Source organism: Brachyistius frenatus, unplaced genomic scaffold (genome assembly GCF_029030835.1).
Source record: "Brachyistius frenatus isolate BFR_SWC_R1_liver_20210118 unplaced genomic scaffold, ASM2903083v1 Contig_51, whole genome shotgun sequence".
Lineage (NCBI taxonomy): Eukaryota > Metazoa > Chordata > Actinopteri > Embiotocidae > Brachyistius > Brachyistius frenatus.
In genome coordinates, this window is record NW_027210650.1 from 51,254 (window position 1) to 73,472 (window position 22,219).

A 22,219-nucleotide genomic window follows, 5' to 3' on the forward strand; every position below is an offset into this window, starting at 1 on the left:
ACTAACCTTTTTAGAGTCAAATTTATAAGTAATATTACAGTTTTTCTTTTCTTTTGAAGTAGTTTTAGTCGCGTAAGCTTCTCACAAACATAAAATGCTGATCAAAGTGCTTCATTTAAAACATTTATGTAGCTTAAAAGGACACAAACTGACTATTTAAACTCCCTTCACTACAGCAGACAAAGAAACACAGGAAGTCCAGCTTTATTCTCTTCACCTCTTTGTATTTAACGCGAGTGCATTTAAAAGGTGCTGCAGTGTGCGATGACCTCAGACAGCAGCTCACACTGAGACACGGTTGACTGAGTGTGAAGCTGATAAACAATTTAAAAGCCTTGTAAACTAGCCATAAGAGTTTCAGATCGATTCCTGAAGAGACGGGGAGACGGTGTAGAGACGCTAGTGCTGCCGTGATGCAGTTTCAGGTTCTCTTTAATTTCATTGTGTCGAACTAAACGGGGTTTCTAATATTCAGACTCCCCTCGCTGGTGCGAAGGGTGGTCAAAATAATGGAAACAGGAATTTAACTGCCTTGAAAATGTCCATAAATCAGCACCTCTCTAAACATTAGTGACGGATTTATTGTCGGACGGTTGATTCAAATGCATGAAGCTCGGTGTACCTGATGTTTAGTCTGTTTAATTTTATGCATTTTCCATATTTTCAAATGTTCCTTTCTATCTGTTTTTATGTGAAACTGCATGTAATTTTGAGCTGCATTTCTTGCCTGAAAAGTGCGATACAAATAAAGTTTATTATTATTATTATTAAATTGCCAACTGAGATTTTGTACTTATAAACTACAGATGCACAGATTTGACCTGCTGTTTTCGATCCTTTTATTTTTTTATTTATTCATTTTATATTTTACTCACCTGCATGTTGCGCAGCTGCGACAGCTGCTTGCGCAGCGCGTTGGTGTTCTGCTGCAGGCCCTGCAGGTGGAGCTGCATCTGCAGACGGGACACCGGCACCGGCTGGTTGGGCCCCGAGGGCGGAGGCGGCATCAGGGCCAAAGGAGCAGATGGCGTCAGAACTGCCCGGCACAGAGGCATATTTTATTCAGCTGACTTTCCCTTTTAGCTTTGGGTTCCTTCAGGGACGGAAACATTTACAGCTGATAGAAATTGTCCGAGAAGAAGAAGGAACTTTAACGAATTAAAATGTTTGAAATGAAAAACCCTCTCACGTCCTTCAAACATCCATCTGGTGGATAAACAGATTGACAGACTGGATTTTGGCAGCAGAGATTCGGGACAAGTTCTATCAGCGCTGCAGGTCAGGGGTGGAGATTACAGTCTGACGCAGGCCGAACGGCCACGAACAGCATGAGGACGGCTTCGGGGGACAAACAGGATTTCCACTAAAAAATCCAAGTATCTCGTTAGAACCGAGTCCCCCTGACAGCCGCGATGCATTCGGGAGTGTTTCCCTTTAGAGATGACGATGGGTGCGATGCATCATGCACGACAAGACGAAGGGGAAGGAACTGGGAGACGATCGATCGGGGAACAGAGAGGAGGAGGTTGAGAGTTGCATTTGAAGGAAAACGAAGAGGAGCTGTGAAGTGTTGGACTGCTGACACCAACCAAACCACAGAGGAGCATTTCAAACACCTCCACAGGGAAGGTGAACCTCTGCAGCCTCTGTGAAGCCACGTGAGCACATTATAACCGTAATCTACGCCTCTGCAGTCATCAGACGTCGTCCTGCAGCCTCACAAAGACGGCCTGCAGAAAAAAGCTGGAGTCAATTTATTTCCTGACTGACGTCCTTCGTTCCTGCAGACAGACAGATTCATATCTGACTGATCTTAACGGGACCGAGACAGAAATGTAAAAGTGATGAAATCTGCGAGATCGACTGAATTTTAAGTAGGAATATATATTTTTTTAAACACACAACTACTCTGAAGAAAAGTCTAATTCAAGTTGCAACAGACTCAGCATATTCAGACTTATCTGTAGTTTTACATAAGAACAGATTGTCGATCGTTATGTCCAACCAGAGGATTTTTTACCTGCTGGAGACTTAACACGAGAGATCGGAGCTCAAGACTGAACACTTTATCAAAAGAGATCAATACATTTGTCCCTTTTTGTGGTTTTAAACAGGAAGTTTCAGCTCTTCTGCGTCATGACAGCAGAGGCGCTGTGAATTCGCCCCCACAGGGTCAGACTGTCAACACCGAGTTCAGGGACCTTCTGAGGGACAACATGCGCTGCTAACCACCTGGACTGTGGCGCCATGGCAACAGGGTTCTCCAACGTGACAACGCGCCTGATTACAGCGCGAAAAAGGAGAAAGTTTATCTTCTGCAACAACACAGTCTTCAACCTTCTCGCTGCATTCGTCTCCGAGACTTTCTTCTGCTCCCCAAATATGAAGTTCAAGCTGAGAGGTCGTCGTTTTGACTCGTGCTGACTGCACAAGAAGACAAAAAAATCGAATTCAAGTTGCATTAAACATGATGCATGAGACCAAAGACTCCCAATATTTATGTACGATCAGAAGACAAGATCGCAAATTCCTCTTCGATATTTCTCCTAAGAAAACGAGGCTCAAACTTAATTACCAAAGCACAAAAGAAATCAATTCATTTGGCCCGTGGTCAGCGTTTAAACATGCAGTCTCAGCACTTCTGTGTCATGGCAGCAGAGGAAGGTGCACAGGAAAAGTATTTGGGCAACTAACTTTCCAACATGATATGATATAGTCCTTTAGGATTTAATGCAACTCAATGATTTCTGACTGGAAAACAGAAGAACGGCAGCAGCGAGAGAAGCCGGTCCTTCAGCATGACACGGACATATTTAGGAAGTTGATGGGGCTCCAGATGAAGGATAAGGGACATGTAGGGAGGAAGAGGAGGAGGGGAGGAGGTTAGACAGGAGTGGGGGAGGGAAGTGGAGAGGGACCACACAGTTCAGGAACACAATCCAGTAGCTACCTTTCTTTTTTTTAGTTCGTCCAGCTAAAACAAGAAGCATGGGCACCGGTTACAGAGCAGCAAAAAGCAAAAAGAGCCACAAGCCAGCACGTAGAAGTACGAAGAAGCTCCGAACGTCAGCCACTACATACGATCACATGTGAGGCACTCTGAGAATTATGCAGAGAAAATGAACTAGCAGCCGCTCTGACAGGAAGAAGAGCCAATTTATGTTGGCTATCAAACAGGCAGCAGTGGGGAGCAGTTACAGGCAGTGACAGGAAAGAGTTGGCTTTTTAAAAAAATATATAAATTTTGGGTAGTGAGCACTTACTGTCAGTTCCTGAGCAGTCGCTGGCTGACTCAATCTTCTCCCTGGAAGAGGCAAGTGTTAAAGTACTTGGAGCCAGAACACTATCGACTCAGCCGCCGAGCAGCTATTGATATGTGGTGGAAGTGTTGAGTGAGTGAGTGTGTGTGTGTGTGTGTGTGTGTGTGTGTGTGTGTGTGTGTGTGTGTGTGTGTGTGTGTGTGTGTGTGTGTGTGTGTGTGTGTGTGTGTGTGTGTGTGTGTGTGTGTGTGTGTGTGTGTGTGTGTGTGTGTGTGTGTGTGTGTGTGTGTGTGTGCCCAACAGTGTTGGAAGTAAATTAAGATTTCGAACACGAGTCGTCACCATTTTTAAACGCTGTTTAAAATAAATTATTTTTTTTTTCCAGTTAAACCGAAGCATGTGTGACCTGACTTTTTAATACCACATTGAAAAAAGAAATTGAATACTTTTTTTAAGAATGACAGAAAACGAACAGAGGCGATAAGGCCAACAAATATTTATTAAATATATGTTTTATTTAAAGGGTATCTGCAGGTTTAAGGAGGTTAAATTTAAGAGGTTTAAGGATCACTTGAAATTTAAGACCTTACATTTTGAAAAAGTGAAACACTCAGAGTTTCTCAACTGGTGGGCCGTGACCCAAAAGTGGGTCGCGAATGTGTGTGATGTGAAAAAAAAAAATCAACATTTTATTTTCAAGTCTACAGAATTACTGCTGGTACACTTTTATTTTGAAGGACATGCGTTTCCTGTTTGATGTCAGCTTTCACTCAAGCATTTGTAAACAAGTTGAGGATCAGATAAATCTGACTTGTTATTTAATAATTCATCCAGTTTAATTTATATTCTTGAACATTGATGAGCATCACCAACTGGACTCACTAATATCTCATGGTGCTTATTAAATAAAACCCTTCCTATTCTTTTTTTTATGTGCATGAAAATGAAACGGAAGCAATTTTAAGACCTCATGAAGATAAATTTAAGGACTTAATTTTTTTTTTTTAAGACAATTAAAGCCATAATTTTGCATAAATGAATCCACAGACAACCTGCATAAACATTTATAGTCTTTTTCTCAGTCCTGCTGTGGGTAAAAATAATTCCCATTGATATAATTAATCAATTAAAATGACACCGAGATAAACCTGACCAACTAATCGATAATTTAGTTTATTTTGGATTTCTGTTGTTCACTGCAGGTCTACATAAAACACCTCCTGCAGGAAAACGCCGTCACAACATCCCAGTTTTTACTGCGGAGGTGAAGAAAAGTCTCCGTTGTGAGACTTTTCAAACACATACATAAAACACATAAAAATCACATCTTTGGAGGACTGAAAAAATATTCAATGGCTTAGTAAATGAAATATGAGACTTTTTAAAACATTCATAAGGCTCTTTTTTTCAGATTATTCCTGCACTTCATCTACTTTTATTGTATCTCCTGGTTTTTAGGGCAGAACATGTGAAGATCGAGCAGTTTGGATTCATCTGTGTTGAAGCAAACATGTCTGTAAGAGGAGGGTTTTAACATGCAGTGTGTGTGTGTGTGTGTGTGTGTGTGTGTGTGTGTGTGTGTGTGTGTGTGTGTGTGTGTGTGTGTGTGTGTGTGTGTGTGTGTGTGTGTGTGTGTGTGTGTCTTACGGGCTGTCTGCCTCCGGCGCTCGGCTCAGGACTCTCTGCAGCAGCCCGGTCAGGCTGGCGATCTGCTTCTCCATGGCCTCCATTCGCTCCCTGGGTTCACAGCGACAAACACACAACACAGTGACCAACAGGTTCATTCATATTTAACATTCAACACGATTTGACACTCTTAACGGCTTCCCAGCGCCACGACCTATATCAAAATTATACTGTGGTAGTAAAAGAGGATAAATCTACCTTTGGACATTTAAGCTCCTGAATGAGTCCGACGAGCATCTGAGCTTTAGATGCTTTTTAAAATCACATCAATTCAACACAAAAAACAAAGTGTGGAGAAAAACTCATGTAACATATTCCTCATGATGAAACCACATTTCCCACAAACCCCGGCCACTTCCTGTTGTTGCATTGAGCTAACGGCAGTTTGTTTTGATGGTGAGAGGAGAGAGGGGGCGGAGCCTAGATGACTGGAAATAAACTGTTATTTTGTTTTAATTAAGGGAGTTTTGTTTTGGAAAGGCGACTTAATGCCGTTGAATTTTCAGCAGATCTTTTGTTGACGATGAAAAACGGCAGAAATATTGAGGACATTTACGTTAATCATTGCGATTTCAACACATGAATATAAGAGTCCTACAGCCTGCATGCAGGAGTGTGTGGAGGTCGTCCTACCTGGTCTCCGTCTCGTTCCCCAGCAGAGGGGAGCCGAAGCCTCCGCCGCCGCCCCCCCCCTCCCCTCCAGGACCGGCCATCAAGCAGAGCTGCTCCGAGGTCAGACCTAACCCCGGGCCCGGGCCCCGAGCTTTGGGACTGTCCCCGAACACCGAGGAGGTCACGGAGTCCCTTCGTAAACTCTGCCTCCCCGGGGAGCCCCGGCTGGGCATGGTGCCCCCGTAGGAGTCCCTAACGTCGGGGATCTTCTGCGGGGAGGAGGGCGGCGGCACCCGCAGCCCCATCGCCAGCACGGACGCAGCGTAGGCGTCGTTATACAGCGGTCCTCCCGGCCTGTAGAGGGCGCCGCTCTCCATCAGCTCTCCTTGTAGAGCAGCTGCTGAGTAGGAGGTGAGTGAGCGCACAGATCCGGCTCCTCCGGCTCCTCCTCCTCCTCCCCCGCCTCCCCCGCGGCGGTACAAGGAGCCGTATTGGTCGGCTCTGGCCGGCAGCGGAGAGTGAGGCCCCCCCGCGAGACTCAGCCGACTGGTGTCGGGGCCCAGAGAGTAGGGGTCTGCGTAGATCCCCCCTCCCCCGCGCTCCTCCCCCCGCAGCAGCACCATGCTCCTGGACCCCCCCACCTCGTCGTCGGGCTTCACGTCCCGGCGCTCCAGGATGGCGCTGGAGGAGGCGCAGAAGGTCGGCTGGGTGTGGTGGTGGGGCTGGTGGGTCTGGTGGGTCTGGTGGGTCTGGTGGGTCTGGTGGGGCTGATGGGGCTGATGGAGGTGCGGCTGCTGGTGGGGGGAGGAGTGGTGGGACTGGGAGTGCGGGTGGGGCAGGGAGTGGGTGTGGTGGGGCGGCCCGGCGTAGGAGGAAGGCCGGCCGCCGCTGTAGAGCAGGCGGGCGCGGGACGGCGAGCCCTGAGGCGGCGAGGCGGAGGCGGACGAGTGCTGCGAAGACATGGGAGGGTTGCTGAGGCGGCGGTTCGGGGGAGAGTCCTGCGGCGCGTACACCATCTCCCTCTGACAACAAACACAACAACAACAACAACAACAACAACAACAGGGTCAGAACTCACCAAAAACATTTTAAACTGGGGAGACTTGGTTTAAAGGAACAGGTACAAAATATTATCGACATCCTGAAGACCAACGAGGAGCCTGGAGGGGATGAGAGAGTCTTTGGCCATTAGACCCTGTTGTGATGTCATGATATTTAGGGGGGGGGGCAGTGCGTAGTACAGGTAAAATGCAGCTTTGCAACAGGAAATATTTGGGTCAAAGTCAAGAATTTCAGCAGCAAATTAAACTCGTACAGCTTCATTTTTTTACAGTGTTTGTTCAAACAGATGGATGACGACAGATTTCTAAACATCACGGAAAAATGAAACATTTTTCACAACTCAAAGGACATAAGTTAACAGAAAAGAGAAAACAGACAAGTTTATGTTACCGAAGCTCAGTTAAGAAGCAACATTTTAAATCACAGCGGTAATAATTTATCCAATTCGGTCCATTTTATAAAAACATTTTTTTTAAAAAGGACCAAAAGCCGTTTTAAAAAAAAGTGCAGTTTACTGTAACAGTCAGCGGTTTCGTAGATGCTGCTTCATGATTGACAGGAAAGAGTCTAAATTGCTCCCTTAAGTGCAGGTTAAGTTGCACTTGATAGCATATTGATGGACTGAGCACGGAGGGATTATCTTTTGGCATCAATCCCAAATGTCAGAGAGGAAGACGGAAACAAAGGCGGAGCAGACCGGAGAGCGTTGGAGGGAACCAGACGAGAGTTACAGATACAGACAGGAAACACAAAAGAAGACAACACAGTAATTGTTTATGACACACGACGCTATCTCCTGGAAGACGATGCAAATTGAAAAGCCAATATTTCCACATAATAACCCTTATGCCTCTTGCAACAACACCCCGCAGACGGCCCGTATCTTAGCAACAGCCTCCTTAAAACAAACAGACGTTTCGTTTCCGCCTCCGAGACACCGAAGATTCAGGAGGAGGGTGGGTCTGTCTTCCCGAAAAGAAAATAAGGTTCATCACGTTTAAAACTGGCCGTTTTTCCCGCTGCGGAAAAATCTGCCAATCACTCTCCTCCTCGCCCACTTCCTGTCCCTCCATCCCCGGATTGGACCGGCTTCAGTAATCCTGGTTGTGCTGTTGTGAGCTGCAATCGGGGAATAATCTTGGCTGCGCTGGCAAGAGTTCAATAAGCTCACACACACACGGATGTCCTCGTCCTCGTCCTCGTCCTCGTCCTCGCCCTCACCTCGGCTGTGGCAGAAGCAGCCAGCGCGCCTCACACATAAAAGTGAAGGTAAGCCTGATGGTTTGATGAGGCTGTAAAACGCCAGGAAGATTTCCGAGCCGGAGACGGCGAGCGATCCCACGGGTGCAAGCCGACCTCCAGAAAATATGAGCGGGCAGCTGCAAAAGGGCAAAGAAAGAAATCGCACGTACGGGCGCGTAAACAAAAGGCCCCGCAGCCGCTTGATTGACGGCAACAGAAAGCGCCAAACGTGCGGAAAGCGTCCCGCTGTCGACGGCGCTCGCTTCAGCTGCTGAAACATGCCGAGTTGTTTTTCACAGAGAGCGTATGTCTGCGCTCCAGTAATGTCATTTATCTCGATTGTAATTTATTTTATCCCATAAAAGCAGCATTCGCTAACACTTACAAATTACTGCTTTCTCATTTCCATAATCACAGTGTAATTAGACGGCAACGAAATGCAGGTTTTTGTACCGAAAAAAACACCAACGCTGCGAAAAACTGAATGACATGCAGAAGGTTCATTTCGCTCCAAATGCATGAAGTATTAGTAATCGTGCTAATCAAGTCGACGCCACATTCATGTCGACAGAAAATGACTGAGGAATTAAAATAAATCCTACTGTGGCTCGTCAATAACAGAAGAGAAGTAACGGGGACACGAAACTCAGATGGAAGCAGATGTTGGAGAGCTGACCGTCGTTAAAATACAAAACAGCACGGATGACGGATTGATGAATAAGAGCAGCAATCAAAGGTCTCTGTTGCACTCGAGCGACTTTGGCTAGTTCGGAGCGGTTTGGAGCAGGAAGTGACCATATTTGGACGAGCTGGGGGAGGAGCCAGCGGTGGATCTGACCAATCTGATCGGAAACCTGACGATACTACGTCCCGCCCACCGATAGCTGTAACCTGACTGCACCACAGGCCTGTCAATCAAACAGACACGCCCCCCAAAAACAGGTCTTCTTGAATCTTCTTTTCTAATGAATGAGGGATTATTTTCAGATGGACCTCCAGAAAACTAAGAAGAAGGAGTGACTTTAGCTAACAACACCGAGATAACTGATGGACACATTTTATTCACTTTGGATTTGATGAGAGAAGTTGAATGGGAGTCTATGGAGCCGGAGGCTTTTTGGAGCCGACCTCTAGTGGCACTCGCTGGTATTGCAGCTGAAGACACTTCTGCATTGACCTCATTTTTCAGACCTGAAGCTACGAACTCTTTTCTATCCAGTCTGTGGTTGCAACAGCTTCATTGCTTCATTGCTGTAGACCTTCTGAAGCATTTCAAGGGTCTCTGTTGACGATCTCCCAAGCTTGACGCTTGGCGCTATCGGCATGTATCCGCGGAGACGTCGCAAATGTTATCTTCTCAAACTTCAAAGCACCAGCGTCGCCCCCCCGACGACCTTGTCATCAGACGAACCGGAACCAGCAGCGGTCCGTCACCTCACAGCAGCAAACAAACATTTCACAGTCCGCTGGCGTACCGGCGATGTGAAACGAGGAACGAGGTCCCATGACTCACTCACTTAACGCTCGCACGCATTACGCAACACAAATCAATGTTTGTAAACACACCGGCGTTATGTGGGAGATGGATCCCGGCGTGTGCGTGTCATAAACAAGTGTTTTCAAAAGGGAATTACAGAGTGTATTATTGGAGGGATGATTTGGTCGGCCGCTATCTGCCACCGGCAGGAAGAGACGAGCGCCCTCTAATCTGAGTCATGAAGCAGGACGAAGCTTTAATGAAGGAGAAGGTGAAGCAACATCATCTTCTTGGCATCGTTTTTACATTTTGGCACCATGATGGTTTTAAACAACGTTAATAATGGGAAAAGTCAGAGGGGAGAATTCAGTGGGAGGATGTAAACACACACACACACACACACACACACACACACACACACACACACACACACACTTACTCGCAGGTCCCCGTTGGCCAGGTGGGGGTTGTGGTGTCCGGGGTAGGTACCGTAGACGGGCTCTTTGCAGTAAATCTTAATTACGCAGCGGTCCTGAACGTCCCGCGGGTCCTCCAGCTCGTAGAAGATGTTACGGGTCTCGTCTTTAATCAGCAGAGCCGTGCTCGGAGACCTGGACATCAATAGTCATCAAAAAAAGAAAAGAAAAGAAAAGAAAGAGCAAAACACTGATAAATAGTCCATGCAAAGCCAATTTGGTGCAGCTACTAGCCGCTAATATGCAGCGGTGTGCGTTGGGTTACAGAGTGGGAGAAGAGCTGGAGGTTCTGTAACTGAGGGCGGCGGCGCCGGTAACGAGAGAATCAACCGGACCGATATTAAACTCATCACTGATCTATTATTCAGCGTGGACGGAGTTCAGGGTCGCGCTGATGAGAACAACGTGAGCTGCATGTCGGATGAAACCGAAGCACAGAAACAGCTGTTGTGCTTCATATGTGACGGACAACACGGAGCTGACGAGACTTCTTCACAGTCGGACCGCATCTGATGCTGCGTTCAGGCAGCTGGGAAAGTGGGAAAGTTCCCTTTCCCCCCACGTGTTCTGTTAACACAACACAGTAGCAGCAAGTTAAATGCTTTCTAATCGACCGGTGTGATTTCTGTCAGTTAGTGACGTGATTCATTCTACAGACCAGGTTTTAAACACGTTTCGGCCTGAAAGTGTTTATTTCTCAGATTTATTGATCTTTACGGTTTTTTTTTGTCATATTCTGTCCTGCTTTCATTCTCCATCAGGGATTCGTTTTAGATCCGAGTCGTGACGTGTCCGACAGGAAGGATAACGTGTGTGTACCTGAGCATGGCCATGGTGAGGCGCTGGGGGAACATGTGCACGATGAGCGCCCTCAGGGTGTCCAGGCTGGTCAGCTCGTGGGTCAGGTGCACCCGGCGAGTCTCCTCCCCAAGCTGGAGGAACAAGATCCCTGCATTTATGGATGGGGAGGAGCAATGAAGGAGGTCAACGGTGGGAGGAGGAGGAGGAGGAGGAAGGGGGGTGGGCGATGGAGGAGGAGGGGGGGGGGACAATTTGCACCTCAGATATTTTGATTTTTGGGACCAAGAAAGTTGAGGAGACGCAGTTAAAGATCCATTTTAGCTTCAACACGACACTTTAAATATCTCAGATCGTCGCTGCGGTGTTTCTCTCACTTCACCGTCGACAGGATGAGGAACAGTTTGTATTTCTACGACTACTTAACTACTTTGCTGCGACTCAAAAGCTCTCCATCTTGCAAATACATTCCCGTCTGTGGGCGAGAGTACGACATGATTGAGTTTGTTCTCCAGGACTTGATTGCAGTTAATTAAATTGAAGGTAAGACATAAGAAATCTTCCACAAAACTGTGACAGTTTAATGATTCAATAAATCCAAAAGTTGGATTTATTTATTTCATAATTACGAGTGGCCTGTGTGCCCCGCTGGCGTAATGAAGCCAAGAAGAAATGCATTGATCTAAATGTCAGAGGTCACGGTTGTAAATGTTTCTTCTGCCAACCATGAGTCAGCGTTTCTGCTGTGTTCACCACATCAGAAATCCCCTCCAGAACTGTTTTAAAGATGCAGATAAAATACTCAACTTTTTGTTTGATCTTTTTTTTTTCCTCTCAAAAGAAATTTCAATGATCTGGTAAAAATCCATGAAATCACATCAACTCCTTCTTTGGCTGCAGGCTGTGACAATGAACCACCGGTTGCATTTTGTCCCACCGTTTCTCTCTCCTCTGAACGCAACACTCTCCTCCCGACCACCCGAACGGTACTTTAAGGAGGAGATCATTTTGCTTCCTGCCAAAGTCATTAATCACAGCCGACAGGTAGCGGGATCATCGCTCTGTTTACATTCGGCGCTCCTTTAGGCGCTGACTCGACACTTAAAGGGGCCGCGGCGGGTTTACTGGATCAACATCAGGACTAATGAGTTTACTGCTGTCTGTCAAACACATCAAGCAGCATTACACACACACACACACACACACACACACACACACACACACACACACACACACACACACACACACACACACACACACACACACACACACACACACACACACACACACACACACACACACACACACGTCCGATGTGTCAGGCTGTGATTGGCTGCTGACATGTCAATCAAAGTGATATTGTCAGCAGAACAGGACAGATCCAGAGTAAATCAGAGCCGACGCAGGATGTTCGTTAACGCCGGCTGCAGCCTGAATGCAGATGAAGAGGAACCATCAGAGATAAAAAAAACAAAAAAAAGCAACCGACTAAAACCAGATGATTTCTAAGTAACTATCTTAATATTTCTTTCTATTATTTGTTCTTTTAAGGAGAAAAAAGTCACTTCTTAAACACATTAAAGGCGTGATTTGAAAACTGTGAGCCGACCCTCTACGAAGGTTGGGGTCGTCTCCTGGAGGACAGACGGACCTCTACAGGACCTCACTGACGGACAAACATCAAAGAGCAGCACATGATCGGTTTCTCTGACCTGGTGCCCGCAGCTTGGCCTGGCTGGACGAGCGGGCCAGCGGCAGGCTCTGGCGGAGCCGGTTCATCCGGTTGAAGCCGACGGGGATGTCGGGCTCGGACATGGTCTCCAGGTTCTCGGCCGACGCGAAGGAAACCCGGCTGGCCTGGTCGGCGAGAGCCGGCTGAGTCGGGCTGAGTCGGGTCACACGAGGCGTGCGAGTCTGCGAGACACGAGATAAAGAAGTCAGGAGGGGAAGAAAAGAAAAAAAAAGATGGCGATGATGCAGCACAACGCAGCGATCGATGAAGTGACACGAGAAGACGCAGAACAAACTAAAATGAAACTAAACGGCCTCACGGACACCAAGAAGGAACTCAGATCAGATAAAGCAGCTTTTACATCTTCAAATCAGATAGTTTTTCTCAAATCAGATCTTTTGGGACCGACTGCTCTTTGCAAGTAAACGGATCACATTTGGTCACCAAACCCGTCTCCATGGGTTGCTACGGTAACGACGTACACGCAGCTACGCTGATGACGCGGCTTCCCGACCACCTCCAGATGTGGTCTGGATCCGGATTTCATGCGTTTTTGGACAGAAATCAGATTTAGGCCGTCAGTCTGAAGACCGAGCAGCTCAGACGGGTCAAATGAAGCGACTCCACCCGACATTAGTGTCCAACTCCACCCTCAGGACACAAACGTCCACCTGCATTAATGATGACCGACAAACTCAATTAAACCTTCGAAGAAGGAGCAGACGGGGGAAATTAAAAAGAGGAATGTTTCGGCTTCAACTGCTCCTAAAAAAAAAACAGTGCCGTTTGCGATGCTGTCGACCACGACGGAGCCCGGCTGGACCCGGACAGCCACCGACGGTCTCACTTGTCCAATCGGCACCACCGGGGAGCGCCGCATCGTGAAGGACCTCTCATTACGGCGCCGGCAGGAAGTCTGCTGCAGCAGGTTGGCTTTTAATGAATCCTTCCTGACAGACATTTTCCAGCCCAAAGACTGCAGTAATGAGCTCCCACAGTGCTGCGGGACGCCCGCGCCCGTCCTCATCTGCATCTGTGGTCTCCGCTCAGTCCTCTTATTGGGTGACGCTTGATTTCTGCATGCGGAACAAGCCGAGCGTGCTCTCACACTCACACTCACACACACACACACACACACACACACACACACACACACACAGTCGGCTGCACTGAATATTCTCTTAATTGTGTTATTGTGTTGAGAGTGGAAACACACACACACACACACACACACACACACACACACACACACACACACACACACACACACACACACACACACAACAGGCTGACAGATTACGTGTGCTCCCTTTCATACGTTGGGAGGTTTATGAGTCTCAGAGTGATTTTGCACACCTTCTGCCTTCACCAATCAAACTGCAGAGGAGAAGACGAAGACGAAGAAGAAGAAGAAGAAGAAGAAGAAGAAGCAGAAGATGATTTAGTGAACTGTGAAGAAGTAAAAGAGCAGAGCGGGTGTGAGAGGCAGAGAGTGTCTGAAACAGGGAGGATGACAAACACAGAGAAACTCAGAAGTTCTCCAACTTTCCCCCGATGAGTTCTCCTCAGATTTAATTCAGGTTAAATGAGAGAAGTGGAGCTCGGCCGTACGTTTAACCCCGGCGTGGTACTCTCCACAGAACCAGTCGATAAACCGCCTCCCTCTTCACAGCTGAGGGGAATTTCTTTATTTCTTTCATCTCGTGGAATATGTGACGCGTTTGTTACGACTGAAGTGTAAATGAAATCGATCGGTGCGATGAAACGTAGAGAAAAAGGTTCTCATCGTGTTAAATCGAATATTAGAATTAAAAAAAAGATACAAAGAAAAGAGGCAACGTTGACGTCATGATGCCGTTTTCACTGTTTGATGTTAAAGCTGAAAAAAAACGAAGGCCACACAGCATAGAAAACTAGAAATGATAACTCGGCCATTTTCCTGATAATAACGGCGTCGTGCAGCTCGGGATGTTTGTTTTTGAGGCGTGGCGACGCTGGAAATCGGACAGCGGTGCGAAGTCTCGGTGTGCAGCGTTTACAAAAAAAACTTCTATTTAAATAGTCTTATATGAATTTCATGAGTTGAGGTGGAGGTGGATCGGTTCTCTGAGCCGTCACAGAATAAAACTGTCAGGTTTTCCATTAATGACTTTCAATGAAGAAAAATGTTCTTTCGACTGTTTCCTCTGTGCCTGAAGTCTTTGTCTGTGACAGGCGGTGCTCTGAGCCGCGATGCGTTCAGGGTCACCTGCAGCGAGTTTAAAAAATATATTTTTTTGAATATGCCCGAGTAAAGCTGAAGCAAATGAGCTCAGCACTCTGACGGTGACGTAATTACAACATTTAACTTTAAACTCAGCATCTACAATACGTCGAAAAGAAGTTTCTTTCATTTTCATTTCACAGATTATAATTACAACAAAGCCAAAAGGTATTTGGTTGGTTTTTTTTGCATGTAATTTGTATTAATAATTAAAATCAACTTCTGCTAACGTTATGCTAACTGCTAACTCTTACAGCAGCTGGCTGCCCTTCTTCCACAAACACAGCGAGCGCTGAGTAATCCCGTCTGACGGAGCGGCTGCTGCACTGTTGATAATCACAACAACCTTCAGACACTTTTCAAGTCCTTCTTAAATTCAAAACTGGGAAAAAAAAACAACCTTGGACGTGAATATATTATTACTTTACCAGATGAAGGGAAAAAAACTCAAAAATGAAAAGAAAAAAGTCTGTAAAACTCAAACTGTAACACCATGAATCCAAAGAAACAACGAAGATATATCACAGGTTCTGTTGGCAAGAAATGACTTTACATCATGCAATAAAAAGAGCAAAAGAAGCACAGAAATAAGACTGATTTCTGGCTCCACACATTTTTTTGTTCATGAGGTAAAGATGAGAGATTACTGAGAGAAATGGAGCAGCTGCTAACATCTGTCTTAGTGCTGATGTGATGTGGAGGGCTGGTGAGTCTGAAATGAGGAGAGGGTAAATTAAAATCTGAAATGAAGGGAGGATGAAGTGGCCCACTAATATTTTATATTAGCAATGATTTAGACCATTTATCAGCCGTTTGTGATCATTTATCAGGCAAAATTACATGATTTTATATCACTGTAAATCTGTCATTGATCTCATTGAACATTAGTCTCAGCTGCGACCGACTGTGATGTCATCCGCTGGTTTGTGAAGATGTCGCCATCTTGCTATTTTTGAGAGCAGGAAGTGACCATATTTGGACGAGCACAGGACACTAAGCCCCGCCCATTTATGGCAGAAACCTGTCTGCACCACAGGCCTGTCAATCAAACAAGACATTGTTTGTGAATGCCTACCGTGCAGCAGTTTAACTAGAGAACACATGAAAGTGTAAAACACGTGCTTTGCAGTCATTTCTTTATCATTTTTAAAAGGCGACACAAAGGGAGTTCACAAACATACTTACGACATATCTGGATTGAATAAATTAATAATTTCTGTTGGACGTGAAGCCAATATCAGGAATAAAAAAAGAAAAAGAGAGCAACACAAAGTCAACCTAGGTTGTAATATTAACATTTTTCTCCAAGTTATTCAAAGTATTTGTGATAAAAACTGACCTCTCTCATTGAGCCCATTAGCGAACAGCAGTGGAAGCTTTTGGAAAAGAAAGCTGTAGATTTACATCTAATAGCATTTTCCATTACGTCCGGTTGACCCTCACTTACCTCCACATCCTGCAGCTTTCTTAAAAGCATGAGTAGAGCCTCATCATTGACTTCACTAGCTCTTCACCTTGACACCAAAAAATCTCTGCTGTCTGCAGCTCTGTGCTTCAGCCTCTCTGTGACGGCGCCTCAGACCTCAGACTTTCCCACCGGCTGAAACGCCGCTGACGGATGAGACAGCTGCACGCACAGCTGCCCCACCTCTGGACTCGGAGATTTCACGGGCGTGATTACCGCGACGTGCCGAGGCATTCCTTCCCAGCGAGGCTCCTCGATCCAGAGACTGTTCGAGATTCGGTTGCCACGTCATGTGACAGGGCGTTTTTTTTTTGTTGGTTTTTTTTTACGACGCGGCCCTCTGAGTGATGCGAGTCGACAGACCGCACATCTCTACATCAACGGCCTCGGGGGGAGGGAGGGAGGGGAGGCAGGTGAGGAGCAGCAGCAGCAAACATGACACGTTCGCTTCTGAACCGCAGCCCTCGTTTCCCGCAGAGCAGCAGCAGCTGGGGGTTAACTGCCTTGCTCGAGGGCACTTGTCGTTAAGTGACCTAAATGAGAGGGGGGGGGGGGGAATGGGAGGGGGGGGGGAACCTTCGTGTTCACTTCCCTGCTCGGATATTCCCCCGCAGTCACAGCTGGGGTGTGTTGATCAGAGGTGTTAAACACTGAGTGGTGTTCGGGTTCGACCTTGACAACACCAGCCTGTGTGTGTGTGTGTGTGTGTGTGTGTGTGTGTGTGTGTGTGTGTGTGTGTGTGTGTGTGTGTGTGTGTGTGTGTGTGTGTGTGTGTGTGTGTGTGTGTGTGTGTGTGTGTGTGTGACCCTCCGATTATCACTTTATTTATTATAAAATAAAAACCCTGTGAACTGCAGGGTCGGCCGAGTCTAAAGTCTAAACCCAGCATTCACTCTGTTTCATCTCTATATTACTTCTGCACAGCCTAAAGTGAGGGATCATTTTCTTTCACATGAAGTCTGGAGGGAACTTTTCATCCTGTTATTGCTTTCCAACCGACTTCAGCCCCCCTTTTTTATTTATTTTTTTATTTGCGAGGCTATAAGTGAACTTCGCCGTCCCGGCAGATGGCGGGTGAAGTGTCAATAAGTGATTCTGGCCACGAGCCTCAGCAGCCAGCCTCGGCAGCCGGTGGGGGGGAAGAGGAGGGGGGGGGGGGGGCAGTCGGCCTCACTAAGCCTTTTAGCTGCGGAAAAACGCTCCCGCCATTCTCCCGGTCCGATCGGGGAATAGCGATTTTCCACCGAGCTCCGTATCAACAGCCAAACAGCACACGGACCGCGGAGGCAGGCGGCTGAATGGGTTCGAGCTGAGCTAGCTCGCCGGGACAAACACGGCCGGGTCGTCCGGGGACGGCGCTCCAGATAGAAAGCTGCCTCGGTCACGTGCTCCGTGTGAGAAACACAGACGAGCGTCTTGCAAAGCTGCCGGGGATCCCAGAAGTCACAAGTCCTCCCCAAAAAATGTCCTTCCAAAGACAAAAAAAAGTTGTTTTTTTATGGATGTTTGCAGACGATTCTTTTTATCATATTTAAGACGAAAATAAAAGATAAAGAAACACGTCAGAGACTGTAAAATATCAGCTTTGACAGTCCTGCTGTCCTGTCAGCGATCAGGTTCAATAATAACTTTTATAAGATACTTCCTTCAGGAGACACGCGACTTGTATTTCTATTTCTTTTAAGTGTATAATTGATTCATAAAAGTGGTTTAAGCAGCAGCAGCCTCAGATGCATCTTCATCCACAAAGCTGTCGTCATCAAATCCCTCTAAAATCAAAGAAAATGCTGTTCTGTAGTAAACCTGTAACCAGCTGCAGCGCCATCATGTTACTGTGGGAATAAGCCACGCCCACCTCTGTGTCTGATCTGAGTGGGGGGGAGGGGACAATAACAAACACCAAGAAAAAGATTTGCTTTAAATCCTTTTGACACCAGAACATTGTCAACTCTAAATTGTGTGAGGAATTGAGGGTTCAACGTGGTCACGTGTGCATATATCCAACTATTTCTGCTGCCTCGGTTACCATGGTTACTTTAACAAGCAGGAAACGAAATCCCACCGGCGGTCGGCTTGGTTATAAATCCCCCGGAGATGAAGATGGCAGATGAATAAGTGGAGCGGAGCTTCAATAGGATCCATCTTCTCCCTATCTGACGCCACGTTCCTCCAACGCCGAGCGGCGAGGCCAAGAAACGGGACAAAGAGCCGCGATTACTTCGGCCACTCCGAGACAGAGAGGAGAGACAGGAGCACGAGAGAGGGAGAAAATGGAGCAGTAATATTTGTACACGTGAGGCCGGGAGCGATGAAAAGGAGAATTATGCAGCGCTCGGCTCCATTGTGTCTCTGACGGCGTCGGCAGCGGTTCTGCAGGCCGCTGCTGGAATCCGTGTTCGACTCCGGAGACGAGCGGCGATCTGAAATCAGCCGCCGCTCGTCGGAGGATGTCGGAGGACGCCTGAGAGCGCCTCCTGAAACGTATGTGAACGTACTCCATCCATGTTTATATTTCTACGACCACTGCAGGCCCGTGTGTGTGTGTGTGTGTGTGTGTGTGTGTGTGTGTGTGTGTGTGTGTGTGTGTGTGTGTGTGTGTGTGTGTGTGTGTGTGTGTGTGTGTGTGTGTGTGTGTGTTTTCTAATTTAACTGTTTGCTAATCTGTGATGTGTTTTCCTTTTCTTTTTTGCAGTGGGTGCCCCGCTAATGTTTGTGTGTGTACGTTTAGCGAGCTGGAAAACGAAGGGAACATCAAAGAGGGGATAGCGGGAGCAGGAGGGGGGAGGGGGGGGGACTATTAAACACACACACACACACACACACACACACACACACACACACACACACACACACACACACACAAGCACGGCGGTGCACTGCTGCAGGGTTTTCTATTGCATCAGAAGAGGAGGCGAGACTCCCCGATTCCCCGAGAGGAAGGCCAGCGATAACCAATCCACACTGTGAGCTGCCGACCAGCAACAAATGGGGGGAGATTGGAAAGATATATGTATATATATATATATATATATATATATATATATATATATATATATATATATAACAGAAAGAGAGCATGTGTGTCCCCAGAAAAACAAACGGGGGAAACGCAGCGTGAGCTACTAGCTGACATGAAAACGTGACAAAATGTGATGAACTAGCAGGCTGCGTTTGTACAATACACAAATAATGAAAAACAATAACAATATTTTTGCCTTTCTCTCAACACTTTCACAGTCCATTAACTCATTTACATTTTTTTTTAAAGCTAACAAATAGACTGTTTTATTAAAAAAAAAAAAAAAAAAAAAAAAAAGATTTGGTAATTTTGTAAAAATGAGTCTCACTTTTAGCCAAAATTATATGATGAAAAAGTGCATTACCAGCCGTGGATGAATCAATCATCATGTATTTTCTAGTTTTACAGTTTATCCAACTTACTCCTTTACTTTTATCTTACAAATAGTCTTTTTTTTGTGTGTCATTATGTAGCATACATTTAAAAGATAACTCCTTTTTATTCCAACCTTCTTTGGAAAGCTGGAGGGAGTTTGAGCTTTTTGCCACAATAAACTGATCACAGTTGATCTTAGAGGACACTAAGCCCCGCCCACCTATACAGGAAACCTGACTGGCCACAGGCCTGTCAATCAAACAGACACCCCCCCCCAAATATACTACTTATTTTGTGTCTAATTTCTAACTAATGACAGGATTATTTTCAGATGGACCAGAAAACTAATAAGGAGTGACTTTATCTAATAACACCATAATGACTTGTGGAAATAATGCAAAAAAAGATGCTTTTAGATATTAAGAAATTGTACATTTCACTGTTTTAATGTCTTGATGTCATTTAAAAGAATCAAGTTTATTGTTAAATTTTCTGCCGCCATTATTTGTCACTTGTGTTTATTCCCCATACTTGGACTTTTATCATTTTATTTGTCTACTGTATGTTGTTGTCTGTCTAGTCTTAATAATTAGAAAGTGTATTGGGACCATTTAGGTTTGTGATTCAGCATTATGACTAACTATAATATCAGTATCAGCTTTAAAACTGCAGCATGTTTCAGGTTTTAATGTTTGTGAGTCAGCGTGTCACTTCTTTATACGGCGTGTGTTCATATTACAGAAGGAGCAGAGCGGCTCATTGATGGCTTTTAATAGTTGTTTTTGGAGCTCTGCAGCATAAAGGAATAAGATAAGTTTCATGTTTTATCCTCACAGCTTCAACATTTTAATGTAAAATATGGCAAACATTTAAATTCTAAAAACAGCAGCTTTTTTTTCTTCTGTTCCACTCCAGAAAAAAATCCTCAGGCAGAGTTGACATTCGCTGCATCAGCAGCAGGTACGCGAGCAGCCGTTCAGGTTATCAAGTCATTTTATGGTTAAGAAGCTGTAAGCCGCAGTAAGTGCTTCGCTAGCACAATCACAACAGCACAATCTCCCGCGGTGACGCTGGAGCCGGGGTCAAAGACATGTTCAATAAACATCATGTATTCCAGTCTGCGCTGGAACTAATGATGCATTATAGCCGTCTGTTGATCTTTACAATCTTACGTAAGCTGAGAGGGAGCGGTGACATTTCAGGGCCAAAGTAACACGCATGTTTTATTTCTATAAACCAAACCAGGTAAAATCTTGAATGTTTTTATTTTGTGAATTTAAAGGGTCGACGTGTTTTTTTCTCTAACATTTTGCTTTATCTACCTAATTTAATAAGTTTGATGTTTTTTTGTTCCCTTTTTGAGAAATTAAACTTCCACATGTACGACAGGTCTTTAAAAGGAGTTTAAAAGAGAAAAATGTCCAACAAAGTAATACTATTTCATTATTTTCTTTGGTTCCTACGAGAGCTCAAAATCTCAACAGTACCAGACCATAATAATCCAAATGTTTCTGCATGGCTGAAGTGTGACATTTTCGTCGTCTTCTATTTTTTTTTTTTTTTAATTGCTGACCCTTAAAAAAAAAATCTGACGTTTATTATATTTACACAACACAAACACAAACAGTGAGTCAACAAACAAGGGTTTAATTGGTTGGATGAAGGTCGGAGCAGCTGCTCCTGAGCGACTAGCAGGTTCACGATGAGTTCACGGTTAAATGACAAAGTGCTGACATGTCAAAACCACTGAAGACACACAAACACGTCGGGTGTGAACTCACTCTTTAAATTGTATGTTGTGATATAAATCTGCGCTGATTTTGGACATTTCAGACTGGTTAAAAGCTCAGAGTCCAACTGGAAACAAGTTTTCGTCTGCTGGTGGGATTCGATGAGGCGACGCTCTCTGTCCTGGAGGAAGTCCACGTGTTTGTAACAGCGTGGGTTTAAACTTGGCTCAACTAATCCCATCTCCCATAATTTCTGTCACTGAGTAAAGTGCATAATAGAGGCATTACATTACGTTTAATCTGGCCTCTATTACAGGGAAGAAATCTTAAAACATCTCTTTACTTTAACCAGCTACTCCTGAAGCTCTCCCGCCTTTAAAATGCATATTGGTTTCTTTGACACTTCTTGTGTTTCATTTTATGTATTTTATCTGCTATTCTGCATTTTTTTATTTTTATTATACATATATATATTTTTAAATGTTTCTTTATATGTGGAAAAACTGCATGTAATTTTTCTTGCTGCACTTTGAGCTGCATTTTTTTGTATGAAAGGTGCAATAGAAATAAAATATTATTATTATTATCATTAATATTAATATTACCAGAAGAGGAAATAAGAGTAGAGGAATCGTGACACTCTGGACCGTTAGGAGCTCGTCTTCAGCAAATCACAGAATAACCGGCGTGGAACAAACACCCGGAGGGCTGGAGGCAGACAAATCCTGCAAATCAGCCACATTCAGAGAAACTTCACACCTATAAGGAGCTGGAGGTTTGATTAAAAAATATATATATTTTTGAATGCTGCAGAGCGAGTGTGCTCAGCTCAGCATGTAGGGAGGCTCCAGTCTGAGCTGCAGCTTGATGACAGCCTGAACAGCCTTAAGGCTCCTTAGACTCTGGAAATGATGCTCGGGCTCAACATCCACTCTTCGTGCTTCTTTGTTTCTAACCACGTCTTTCTCGTGTCCAGGATCACCAACAAGTTCTTCGATGTCATGATGAGCTCCACAACTCCA

General features: G+C 45.4%; 1 protein-coding gene across 12 annotated transcripts in view; it reads right to left on the reverse strand.

The window, feature by feature from the left end:
- The window catches only part of srcin1b (SRC kinase signaling inhibitor 1b), an 81,924-nt gene that overhangs the window by 15,913 nt on the left and 43,792 nt on the right, over positions 1-22,219 (reverse strand). For 9 of the 12 annotated variants that reach the window (XM_069704460.1, XM_069704459.1, XM_069704466.1 and 6 more), the window contains 8 exons: positions 12,326-12,527; positions 10,635-10,764; positions 9,779-9,950; positions 5,580-6,580; positions 4,908-4,997; positions 3,264-3,304; positions 2,951-2,974; positions 876-1,036 (listed from right to left, as the gene is read on the reverse strand). In XM_069704460.1, the coding sequence (XP_069560561.1) occupies positions 876-1,036; positions 2,951-2,974; positions 3,264-3,304; positions 4,908-4,997; positions 5,580-6,580; positions 9,779-9,950; positions 10,635-10,764; positions 12,326-12,527 (1,821 nt within the window). Of the gene's footprint in view, positions 1-875; positions 1,037-2,950; positions 2,975-3,263; positions 3,305-4,907; positions 4,998-5,579; positions 6,581-9,778; positions 9,951-10,634; positions 10,765-12,325; positions 12,528-18,135; positions 18,630-22,219 lie in introns of those variants that run through there. The other 3 variants (XM_069704467.1, XM_069704461.1, XM_069704469.1) reach the window with 2 other exon arrangements.